We start from the raw sequence: 12,961 nt of genomic DNA, 5'->3' as shown, positions 1-12,961 counted from the left end.
TCATATCTGTCCGTCAGTCGGCCATCTCACTGAACGGATTGTCTCATGTTGAGTGACGGAGTGTCTTATTTCACTTTTTTTTATCATCCTGACACAGTCGTGGAAGAGACACAGCAGCAAGCCAACATTCTGGAGTCCTTTAAACGCTCGTAAGTTGGTTTGAGTGGTTGTGTAGGTGTGTGTATGTGTGTTCTGGTGTATAACTAAAGGTCAAGACACAACTTGGTCTAGAGACAGGCACTCCCTTTATTTAGATTTCTTGGACTGGTTGAGTGTATTTGGAAATGTTTCATGAAAAAATGCATAGATCTTATCACATATAGAGAATATTACTGCCTTTGGCCCTGTATCCCAGGTTCGACCTCAAATGTCTTCATCCTCTTCTTATCCTGTCTCTCTTCACCTGTCATCTGTCTCTCCATCTGTCTCTGTCTTTCTCCTTGTCTGTGACTGCAGAGCATGGCGGAGCACTGTTTGTATTGTACACTCTAAGTAAAGATCAGATGTATTTGTTTAACCACTAAACTGTAAATGTGTAAATGTCAGATTTTGGGTGTCTGTTTTGTTCTCTGTTTTAAACACCCTCTCCTCCCTTTGCTCAGGAAGCCCAAGAATGAGGGGTAAGATAAGAGACACAGCATATGTCCACATATACAGCTGTGTCGTGTCATGTGTGTTGTAGTATGTGTGTGGGACGGGGTGTCGTATGTGACCTCTGACCTAAATCAATGAACATGAGAGGAGAAGACAAGAGTGAGGGAGAGAATGGAGTATGAAGGTGGATTGATGGGCATCTGTCTGATGCGGAGATCTCTTGATCTGGCCTTCCATTCTCAATATGTGTTTCTTTGTGATGTTTGGGAAATCTGTTGGCCCTTCAGTTCAGTTACTGGACAGAAAGAGGGATAAAAAAGAGAAGAGTGAGAGAGAGAATGTTTTATGAAGGCTTTGCCTTATGGGTCTGTGTGTGGAGATCTCATGATCTGGCTTTTGATTGTTCATAAACATTCTCTGTAGCCGGTATTTGGAATCTGGATAGTCCAGATTTTGATATCTCTTTTTGTCGTCTCTGGGTTATCAAAAAAAATGACTCTCATGATCTCGTAATCAAAATGTCCTACACCATCTCAGATGAGTATGGATAACCACTCAATACTGTAGACATATGATTCAGATAAAGATTAAATCGTGACAGTCACATGTAATATGCACATATGTACTACACCAAATGTACTACACCCTAGAAAAACTACATCATACAAAAACCTTGTTATAAAGGCTGTGAATATTGTAGGGCATACACACACGCACAAACACACACACACACTTACTGTATCTGTATATGTGATTGTTCATACTGTAAATATGAACACAACTGAAGTCATATAATTACAAGTAATTACCTCATTCAATGGCATATTCATTTCAACATGGAAATGGCCTTAAGGACATGATTCCCTTATGCACCATGTCACTTGTGTCCGTTTCTATGCCTGGTGTGTGGAGGCACCTTGTGTAAGCTTGACGACCAACCCTCGGACCCCACTTCACTTTCTGTATCTTGAATGAAATGAAACAGAGTCTGCTCATGATGTGTTAGCCTCTGTGGATGCTGCTGTGTGTGTCCTGTCCTGATGTCCAGTTACGGTGTTAATCGTCTGGACACAGCCTTTCCTTTATTCAAACTTTCCTCCGACTGGTGGAGAGAGTTAATATTGGCGTTGAGCTGTTTTGTGTGTATTTGTCATGGGAAATGCATGTAGGGTTAATTGGGACGCCATTTATGCATGTTTCAGCAACCTTTTGCTGTGCCTGTGTCTCCGTAGTAGTGTTTCCCAGGAGGGTGGCTCTCTGACTTCCATTATCTGGGTCTCCCTCTGCCCCTCCTGTCTCTTTGTGCCTGCCTGTCTCTTTGACTCTCAGTCTTCCTCTTTGCCTCTGTCAGGTACCCCTGACAGGGTGCGAGTTGGCATGAGTGAATATTGTGTGTTTTAGTGAGTGGCGTTAGTGTTGCAGTTCACGGTAAATATACAATGCATTTATGTCACTGGTCTACTGTTACTAGGCTACTATCTAATATCTGGTGTCTGTTTTAAATGCCATCTCCTCCCTTTGCTCAGGAAGCCCAAGAAAGAGGGGTAAGATAAGAGACACAGCCTATGTCCACATATCTACATATACAGCTGTGTCATACCTTGTGTGGAATAGTATATGTAGTAGGGCGGGTGGAATTAGACCCCTGAGTTAAATCAGTGGGCAGAGAAATGAGGAGAGGAGCGAAGAAGGGAATGGTGTATAAAGGTGGACTGATGGGCATCTGATGTGGAGATCTCATGATCCAACTTTCCATTCTCACGTTTTCTTGGTAGCAGGGTGATGTAGATCTGGAGCCCCCGTTTTCAATGAGTGGACAAAGATGAAAACAACACATTGAACAAGAGTTTGGTTTCGGAAGGTTGTCTGATTGGGCATTTAATGTAGAGGGCTTGGCTGGTATGTGTAAAGCCTTTAAGACCCACCAGGGACCAAAAAAAGTTATATGGATTGAGAATGGCTTGAGAAGAAGTCTTAACCATGATGGTTTCCAAACTTGCATATCTTATGCATACCCAATATCCACAGTACAAGCCAACATATGTGCAAAAGAAAACAGACAATGCGAAATCTAATCTTCCATGGAAATATCCAGTGAATCTTTACATTACAGTAACTGAGTATTTGCAAAACTCAGTAAAGAAAAAAAACATGTTGTTTAAAGCTGAATTGCTTTGAAATAGCCGATTAATATAAAGGATCAAATGTCATCCAACAAGGCTTGCATTTTCACAGTTTCCAGGAAAAGCGAAGTTGCGGGCATTCTCATTATTACAAACATTATTATTTCTTTGTGATGCTAGAGATCCCTATTATTAGATCTGTGATGAAAGCCCTTCCACTTACCAGGCACCTCTGCATGACCCCCTCATAAACAAACATGAGCTTTTCCAATAAAAAAAAAACCTTTCAGCCACTGCAGAGCCCTTTTCCCTTTTTTGTTAAAGATGAAATTAGTATGATTACAGTATCATTATAGGATACCATGTGCTTATTGTTGGGCTATAGTATACGAGATACATTTATGAATTCTAATCATTCTTACCAGTTCCCAGCAAAATTTCATTCTGAGTAGCTTCATACCAGCCCACATCTGTATTTGTGTTCCTGATCCCTGGATTCCCTTAGGTGATAAAGTTGTGGCTTTTATATTAAAAGCATTAAACACATTTTACAACAGTGTTTGTAAGGCTATGATACTATATCATGTATTGATAATTCTGCATATTACATCAGTCACACCAAAACCAAGACACTCATTCGACTTGCATTTGCTGAACATTAAACATAACCTGAGAAAACTCCAAGGTTGACCACTTCATGCGAACATTTTGTTTTAAATATGCTAGCAATCAAAATGAAAGTTTTGATAAAAAAAACACAGTCTATTGGATAGCCATATCCAATAGCCATTTCTCTGTGTTACATTCTTATGTTCCATGTCCCAGTGTCCATACCCCTTGACCTACCACTTACCTTGAGTGTGCTGATGTCACTGTAATAAGTGTTTCTCCAACTGCCCATCCATATGTATGTTAGCCTTGCTTGCATGTGTACCTTTGTCTTCAAGAGCTGCTGTGTCTGTGTGTTGTTGTGAGTTCAGCATATAGTCATATACAGTGTTTGCATTCACACATTCTGTGTGAACACAGAATGTGTAAATTATGTTTGATAAGCACTGGTAAGTAGCTGCTTGTCCTTACCTCTGGATAAGCAATGAAAAATAAAATCTCCAGAAATGGGTAAGCTTTGGGAAATATCAAAGTGATGATGAACCTGATGTTGAGAGTCAAATGGTTGAAATCAGTGGTTAGTAGATATGTCTTTTTGTTCCTCATCTTTGTTGCACATTGTCATCACATGGAGGGACAGTAACCTTGGTTAAATAGAGAATGACACAGGTAAGATACTGTTTTATGGTTGACCAATACTTACCTTCTTTTGGTTTCTCTCCTTCTCTCCCCCCCCTCTTCTCTCACTTGCACATGCACGCACAGGGGAGATGCAGGCGAAGATGCAGGCGATCTGGACTTCAGTGGTTTGCTTAAGAAAAGGTCAGCGAGGGGCTTTGTGACACCAATTGTACACAGTATTACAATAAAACAACAATACCCCTCTGCCTAACGTCCCCCATTATTGAACACTTAAATATGTCTTTGTCAGAAATCCCTGGGTCGCTAGTCAGAATTCACATGGGATGTGCTGAAAGAATAATTTGCCCGCAAATGTGTTGCTAATTATAGTAGCTCCCTTAAGCGAAAGGTCAGTGTCTAGCAAAGGTTTTCAAGCTAAGGAATTTTCAGAGGATCACTTCATATTAAATCCTTGGCGGTGGAATTATATGTGATGCTCTGTAATTTTGTTAGGGCTGGTGTGTATTGTCCAAGTGTGAGCCAATTTTTAGGGGTGGGATAGGATAGTGAAGGTTTGACAGGAAATGCGCTGGAGAGAGATTGGGAGTGGGATCGGGAAATGGCCGCGGGTCGATTCAATCCTGCGTCCCCGTGGGCGTTCAAGCTCGTTCATACTGAAGGAATCAGAATTTAATGTTCAGAGTTAATAATGATATACCATAGTCAATAAGTCACTGCATCTTATACCTAGTTGTAATTGTTGCTTTTATTTGGACTTGTAATGTGCTGTAATACTTCTGGTGTGTATTCTGCTAAGAGGACCTGTTGCTAGGGGGTGTGTAAAAGATTGCGCCACAGCTCTCCCGAAGTGTGAGCCTTTTGAGGAACTCTTAACCAACATATGTCAGATGATATACGCTTCAAACTCACCAGAATGCAATTTGTTTTTTTAAATGCTGTTGAGCAACTCACCATAATGAATATTTACATGTATTCTCTTTAAACTTATCTCTCTATCTTTCTCTGCCTCTCACTCACTGGCTCTCTCAGAGAGGTGAAAGTGACGGAGAAGGAGGAGGTGGACGTGTGGGCGATCTTGACCAAAGCCGATCCCTGTGACTATGAGAAGATTGCTTTTGAGTATGGCATCACTGACCTCAGGGGCATGCTGAAGAGGCTGAAGAAGATGAGGAAGCCCGTGGAGCCCAAGAAGAGTGATGGTGAGCGATAACTCTCCTCTCCTCTTCCTCTCCTCTCCTCTCCTCTCCTCTTCTCCTCTCCTCTCTTCTCCTCTCTTCTCCTCTTCCTCTTCTCTCCTCTCCTCTTCCTCTTCTCTCCTCTCCTCTCCTCTCCTCTCCTCTCTTCTCCTCTTCCTCTTCCTCTCCTCTCCTATCTTCTCCTCTCTTCTCCTCTCCTCTCCTCTCCTCTCCTCTCTCCTCCTCTCCTCTCCTCTCCTCTCCTCTCCTCTCTTCTCCTCTCCTCTCCTCTCCTCTCTTCTCCTCTTCCTCTTCCTCTCCTCTCCTCTCCTCTCCTCTCTTCTCCTCTCCTCTCCTCTCCTCTCCTCTCCTCTTCCTCTTTCTTCCTTCCTCTCCTCTCCTCCGAACTTAATCCCTGTCCAAGATATAGTTAATACAGCTATTACCTATAGGTCCATTTTCTAATGTTACTCTACACTGTGAGGTAGGGATTCAAGGGGCAGCAGTGCTTTTCTAAGTATTATCTTAGCTCTATTGAGTATTAGAGATATTTTTTATATTTAGTGTTTCAGTCAAGTCTACTCCAATCTACTCACCAGAATACTTCAATACATAGTATTTGGATTGTTCAAGTTAAATGTCCGCTATGTAACTGATGCAAATAAAATAGTTAACATTCACAAAAATAATTCAAACTAATTTATTTCAACTAGCACAGGAACAAGTTATTTAGCAATTCTTGATCCTGCATTCGCTAATGATGCCAGTTGGTTTTAACAGTTAGGTTGCTAGATAGCCAACTTATCTCAAATGTTACAGCTAACAATCAATATACACAAACACCACAAAAATGCTTCAACTGTGTAGTGTATACAAAAGCCACCTAGTAGATTATACACACATGGTTTGTTTTTTCCCAGCATTCCTGAAGAAACTGGACGACGCCTACTCAGTGCAGAAGGGCAAGAGGATTCAGCTTGTTGTCGAGTTGGCTAACCCCAACGCTCAAGTGAAATGGCTGAAGAATGGAGTAGAGATTAAACCCTCGGCCAAGTATGTGTGACCATGTGTGTGTTTGTGGCTGACATTTTGTGTGAGTATGTTAATGTGCCTGTGTGTATGAACTCATGTGAGGTTTTGTGTGTGTGTGTGTGTGTGTGTGTGTGTGTGTGTGTGTGTGTGTATGTGTGTGCGTCTGTGTGTGTGTGTGTGCGCACGTGTGTGTGTGTTTCTGTGTGTATACTCCCTCTTTTCCATCACTTTCTCAGGTACGTGTTTGAGACTGTAGGGGGTCTGAGAAAGCTGACAATCAACAAATGTAACCTCTCGGACGACGCTGCCTATGAGTGCGTTGTGGATGATGAAAAGTGTTTCACTGAAGTCTTTGTGAAGGGTACTGGCAACACATTCTCCGTCATCTTTTCTATCCTTATTCCCTTCACTTTAATCACAATATTGTCATGAACCACAACATCACCACCATTGTCATGATGATCATCACCTAGACGACTGCAATCATCCTTATTCTTTTCATTGCTGGCTTTCATTACTGTGAACATAACCATTACAATCAAAGTGATCCTTCACACCATTCTTCGAAGCCGTGTGCTTGGAAGGACAATGTGTTTTCTGTGAGATGATGTATATGTCTACTTGTCCATAATGTTTTTTCAGAACCTCCGGTCCTGATCACGAAGGCACTGGATGACATGCACGTGGTGGTTGGAGACAAGGTGGAGTTTGAGTGTGAGGTTTCTGATGAGGGAGCCAATGTCATATGGTGAGTCAAAACAAGCACAAAAATACCTAAAGCTAGAAGTCAACATAATGGACAAAAATCTCTCTTTGACCTTTCTGTCTGGATTGCACAATACCTTGTTCTACGCCTGTATGTCTGTCCATGATGTCCCTCATTCTGTATCTGAATTCCGCAGTCCCTCTCTAATCCATCCCCTTGTCAGATTTCTCCTCACTACACTGCCTCTCTTCCTTCTGTCTGTTTGGATTAGGATGAAGGATGGAATCGAGATAACCCGCGACCTCACAAGGTACCGCATTAAGAAAGATGGCAAGAAGCACATGCTCATCATCGGCGAGGCCACTAAAGACGACATTGGGGGATTCACTGTGTTCACTAATGGGGGACACTCTGAGGCAGAGCTAGATGTGGAAGGTACAGTGGTTACCCTGTGGGATGGCATTTCAGGTCCAAATCGCTAATATGTTGTATGTGCAAGATCCTTTTGAGGCCCAGGTCTTAGATATTATATGTATTGGATATGTACTGTCAACTTGTGATAAAGCAAGTATTAAGTTTATCTCCCCTTTCCCTTCTCACCCTTTAATTGATCATTTTCAGTGTTGGGAGTAACAAGTTAGTAGAAGTTCAAAATCCGTCACATTGTATTAGAAAAGTAACCCATAACTGTTCCTACCTAACTGTTTTTTTAAATAGTCAAAGTACGGACTTTTCAACTCAATTTCTGTATGCTGATCCTATAACATATTATTGATTACCACACACAATAATGTTGTTCTGTTCATGCATGACACAGTCTTAGAATGCAAACAAGAGTAAGAGGAGATAGAAAGGTCTGTGTAAAGAAGAGTTTACAATATTTTCAACAAACTAGCAACACTGTAATTAAATAACAACAATGATAATAGTAATAATAATGGGTACACCTTGAAGAAATTGACACCAAATTACACTGTAATGCTTAATTAAACAATTCATAAAAGTTTTCAGAAAAAGTTAACATTCACATCTTTGTGATGAATTCTATTTTAATTAAGCTATAAATGTCCTGTTCTTTCATACATGCAGATCAATTTGGTACAAATTATTGTCTGCAGTAATCTAAAAAATGTTACAGATGTCTCAGATGTATGGATTGAGTTGAAAATGAAATCGAGAATATGCCTTTGATCATGAACATTCTATCCGAGCTATGCTTCCACTCAAAGGGGCTCTAGTTTGGTGGGAATAACAGGGCAGAAATGAAGGAACTTGCCTAAGATTTCCTTTTTTGTTTGTTTCACCTAGTCGGACATATGCAACACTACAATTTCTTCCTGCGCATTCTTGATGTTAAAGACATGCCAGTATGCAATGCCGCTTCTGAAGCAGATATTTGAAGAAAACCAATGACAACTTATCAGTGTCCATTTCAGCTTTAGATCAAAGGCAATTGAATACCGTGGTCCCTGTATCTGAAGTAGACAAGCCATAGGGTCAGCACATGATAGATGTATCCTACTACAAATAATTCAGTTATCCCAGTAGCCTTTCAGGGTAGCGATTACTTGAAAAAAGTGCCCATGGCCAGATCACAAAGGTCAGGTCAGTGATCAAAAGGAAAAAGATCTTTAGTCCAATTTAATAGCATATTACAGCACACCTCGCAAAGTCAACGCACTGTAACAACATCTGAAGCTTCGTTCAAAAGGAATATGCCGCTCTCCTGTTAGTTATGCCAGAGACCATACCTCAAGCTTTGAGCACAGGCCGAACCTAAACCCTACTCCATGGGCTGTTTGAGTCTTGCTTACAAGGATCCTGACTACCTTTGCCATGTTAGTTCTCAAACTAGAGCCCAAGAACTTTTTCTGACAAGGAAACATATTTCTTTTCACAATAATATGTCAATGTATCATATTAGAACGAATATGCCATACATTACTTTTTTTCCCCCACAATAACCTTCCCCAACACTGGCCATCCCCACCTATACATGTCTTCTCCTTTGTGTGCGGTGCCTCCCCTCCTGTATTTGGCCCCTCTGTCTTTCAGACAAGGAGCTGGAAGTGCTCCAGAGCATTGCCGACCTGACAGTGAAAGCAGCGGAACAGGCCGTGTTCAAATGTGAAGTGTCCGACGAAAAGGTGACTGGCAAGTGGTTAAAAGATGGTGTGGAGGTCGTACCAAGTAACCGCTTCAAGATGACACATGTGGGAAGGTACAGTGTGCTCTATTATGCTGGCCCCTCACAAACATTTCTGATAAAGAGTGCACAATGTTTTGTTCGTGTTATCTCGGAGAGCGGGTTACTGAGTGTGTCGTTGCCGGGGAGACAGGTCTGTGAGAGCAAGGTTGTGTGAGAGCAAGGTTGTGTGAGAGTCAGGACTATGCAGAAAAGGGGCGTATTCCATAAGGTGACCAAGGTTACATATTTAACCCAATGTTTGTTGGTTGCCTTGGTAACACAAGTATTTGGTACGCAGGATTCACAAGCTAACGATCAATGAGGTGAAGCCAGAGGATGCAGGAGATTACACTTTTGTGCCAGATGGATACGCTCTGTCACTCTCTGCTAAACTCAACTTCTTGGGTATGGCGATGGAACATTGCTCACGACTTTAAGCAATAAAGATTACTTTTGAGTAGCTGCATCGACCGAGGCTCATTCACACTCTCTTGTCTCTCTTGTTTTTCATAGAAATCAAGATCGATTATGTTCCTCGCCAGGGTGGGTACTGACAGAACACAAATGTACACTTGCCATCATGTGTCCAACACTTGCCATCTTGTATCACTTGCCATCATTGTGTCCAACACCTCAACAATGACACATTCAATGATTTATCACAGACCCACCCAAAATCCACCTGGACACCACTGGGAGTATGGTCAGCAAGAACACTATTGTCGTTGTGGCCGGCAACAAGCTCCGCCTCGATGTGGAAATCACAGGAGATCCGGCCCCCGCCGTGTGCTGGAGGAAGGGAGACACTGTAAGGGTTTTGTGGGAAGTGAAGTCATTATAAAGTCATTTTTAAATATGTAAATTGAAAGCCACCAGAGCAGCAGAACGGAGAAGAGAACAGTCCAGGCTGGCACATTTGCACATTTAGGGCTGTTGGGGTGTTTGAGGTCTGCTGTTAAATCCTCCACTGCTTTGAGATGAGCACTTCAGGCCGTGTTCTTATTGTAATTCTGTCTCCACCCGGCTCAGGAGATCACCGAAGCGGAGGGCCGGGTGCATGTGGAGACCAGGAAGAATCTGAGCAGCTTTGTCATCGAGGGGGCTGAGAGGAGCGATGAGGGGAAATATACCATCACTGTCACCAACCCTGCCGGAGAGGACAAGGCCGAACTCACAGTTAAGATTGTGGGTGAGTGACAGGTCCTGCCCCCCCCCCCTCTCTTTCTCTCTCTCTCTCTGTCTCTCTGTCTCTCTCCCTCTCTTTATTTCTTTTTTTATTCTCTCTCTCTGCTCCACTAAATGATGAATGTTCTTTAGCAATCTGTCTTTAATCTCCTTTATGCATCTCATTAAAATAGTCTCGACTCTTTACTTTACTTCATCTTATTTCACTGTTTTTTTTGTGCTCATATCTGTCTGCTGAATGCCCCCCTCTCCTTCTCTTGTCCTCTTCTGTTTCTTTCTTTCATTCCCTTTTTTGCAGATGTGCCTGATCCCCCTCAGAATGTCAAGTGCACTGGGGTTGGAGAGGACACAGCTACCATCATCTGGGAGGTCCCTAAATTTGATGGTGGAGCACCCATTAAAGGTATGCTCTCAATCTATGTCTCGCAGCAGTTTTTTTTACCTTCAGTCTATTGATATGAGAAAAGGGTAATGAGACAAACTAAGCTGCTGGTCTCAAAGATTAAAGTATTGGACCACAGGTGCACAATTAATGTATATAGTTGACTATAGTTGCAATGTACCTCATACAGACAACTTCTGATTTGTTTTAGTGCAAAAACTAAGTCAAAATGCACATACTATATGCATTGTGTCAGAGTGCAGTGTGGGCTACATACTCTATACCATGGCAGTGATAGTCATCTGCATCACATCGAGTTTATAATATCACTTCCAGGTTATTTGATGGAGAGGAAGAAGAAGGGCTCCCAAAGATGGACCAAGCTGAACTTTGACATCTTTGAGTCAACCACTTACGAGGCCAAGAAGATGATTGAGGGCACAATGTATGAGATGAGAGTTTTTGCTGTCAATGGCATCGGCATCTCACAGCCTAGTGAGACTTCTAAGCCTTTCATGCCAATAGGTAGGTGTTGGTTATCCTTCCCTTACATGCCAATAGGTAGGTGTTGGTTATCCTTCCCTTACATGCCAATAGGTAGGTGTTGGTTATACTTCCCTTTCATGCCAATAGGTAGGTGTTGGTTATACTTCCCTTTCATGCCAATAGGTAGGTGTTGGTTATCCTTCCCTTACATGCCAATAGGTAGGTGTTGGTTATACTTCCCTTTCATGCCAATAGGTAGGTGTTGGTTATACTTCCCTTACATGCCAATAGGTAGGTGTTGGCTATCCCTCCCATTATTTCCCTCACATTCCTCTACCCTCTGTACACCTGCATGTCATTCTCATGACCTGTACGTTGTTGGAATAGTTATGAAAGGTCTATAAAAATTCAGGTTGGATTCAGTGGAACTGTTGCAGAATAAATGTGTCAGTGAGCTCATGGCTCGCCTTTGATTTTGTTGAACCCTTAAGCCCCAACAAGTGAGCCCACTCGTCTCACGGTGGATGATGTCACAGACAGCACCTGTGCCCTGAAGTGGCGTCCACCTGAGAGACTCGGGGCCGGAGGCATCGATGGCTACATCATCGAATGGTGCAAAGAGGGAGGTAAGCCTCTGAAACATTACACACATGATCAGTAGATCCTAAGTGGACTACAAATGCTTCCAGGTCAGTACTGAGTAGTAGTGGTTGTGGCGGTGATACAAAGTCAGAGTATGCTTTGAGACTCATAGCCATATTCGCATCTGTATCTCATGTCTGGATAAGAGTGTGATATGGGCTGCATATTTCCATCTGAACCTGACCCGAGCCAAAGAGAGTGAGAGCCAAGCCTGACACTGCCAAGCCTGTGTTTGATGTCTGAGCCCGGGCCTTAAGCAGATACAAAATGTAGGCTTAAGCTCAACTAAAATGAGGAACAATTTAAGGTAGCCTATCCTAATTAGTCCACAGTTCAAAATTCAAATGTTCACTAATGCAATTGGCCTATGTGACCGAGCCCAAATATAATTTCAAAAATGTCAGCCGTACCAACGGGTCCCAGCGGGCCCTGTCTGCCTTTGCAACGGGTAACCATCCTCTAATCTGTGCCTCCTGTGTGTACCTCATGTCACCACTGGTACCATAGAATGTACCTCATGTACCTAATGTCACCACTGGTACCATAGTATGTACCTCATGTCACCACTGGTACCATAGAATGTACCTCATGTACCTAATGTCACCACTGGTACCATAGAATGTACCTCATGTACCTAATGTCACCACTGGTACCATAGAATGTACCTCATGTACCTCATGTCACCACTGGTACCATAGTATGTGCATCATGTCACCACTGGTACCATAGTATGTGCCTCATGTACCTCATGTCACCACTGGTACCATAGTATGTACCTCATGTCACCACTGGTACCATAGTATGTACCTCATGTCACCACTGGTACCATAGTATGTACCTCATGTCACCACTGGTCCCATAGTATGTGCCTCATGTCACCACTGGTTCTTCTCTGCAGGAACTGAGTGGGTGCAGGCCAATCAGCAGCCAGTGGAGAAGAACAATTACCGGGTCAGGAATCTTCCTGTGGGCGAGAGGCTCCTATTTAGGGTGTTTGCAGTGAACATTGCTGGACGCAGTCCTCCAGCAACCATGCAGCAAGCTGTTACCATCCGAGAGATCATGGGTGAGCGGAAAATTCTACAAACAAACACACACGCACGCACGCACGCACGCACACACACACACACACACACACACACAAACACACACACACTCACACTCACACACAAGCTCTCTTTCTGTCTCCCTCTCTTA

At 42.7% G+C, this 12,961-nt stretch overlaps 1 protein-coding gene across 1 annotated transcript in view; it reads left to right on the top strand.

Annotated features, from left to right (window-relative positions):
- mybpc2a (myosin binding protein Ca) overlaps window positions 1–12,961 on the top strand; it is a gene marked incomplete at its 5' end in the record, with an annotated part of 47,483 nt that overhangs the window by 27,230 nt on the left and 7,292 nt on the right. The window contains 17 exons of the mRNA XM_080856231.1: window positions 98–149; window positions 2,121–2,138; window positions 4,092–4,148; window positions 4,998–5,167; window positions 6,064–6,196; window positions 6,412–6,536; window positions 6,818–6,923; window positions 7,153–7,316; window positions 8,937–9,102; window positions 9,368–9,474; window positions 9,583–9,612; window positions 9,735–9,877; window positions 10,099–10,258; window positions 10,553–10,657; window positions 10,973–11,161; window positions 11,614–11,748; window positions 12,663–12,830. Coding sequence (XP_080712357.1) covers window positions 98–149; window positions 2,121–2,138; window positions 4,092–4,148; window positions 4,998–5,167; window positions 6,064–6,196; window positions 6,412–6,536; window positions 6,818–6,923; window positions 7,153–7,316; window positions 8,937–9,102; window positions 9,368–9,474; window positions 9,583–9,612; window positions 9,735–9,877; window positions 10,099–10,258; window positions 10,553–10,657; window positions 10,973–11,161; window positions 11,614–11,748; window positions 12,663–12,830 — 2,028 coding nt within the window. The remainder of the gene's footprint in view (window positions 1–97; window positions 150–2,120; window positions 2,139–4,091; window positions 4,149–4,997; window positions 5,168–6,063; window positions 6,197–6,411; window positions 6,537–6,817; window positions 6,924–7,152; window positions 7,317–8,936; window positions 9,103–9,367; window positions 9,475–9,582; window positions 9,613–9,734; window positions 9,878–10,098; window positions 10,259–10,552; window positions 10,658–10,972; window positions 11,162–11,613; window positions 11,749–12,662; window positions 12,831–12,961) is intronic.

This window comes from Sprattus sprattus, assembly GCF_963457725.1.
Source record: "Sprattus sprattus genome assembly, chromosome: 18".
NCBI lineage: Eukaryota > Metazoa > Chordata > Actinopteri > Clupeiformes > Clupeidae > Sprattus > Sprattus sprattus.
This window is presented reverse-complemented; position numbering and strand designations above follow the sequence as displayed.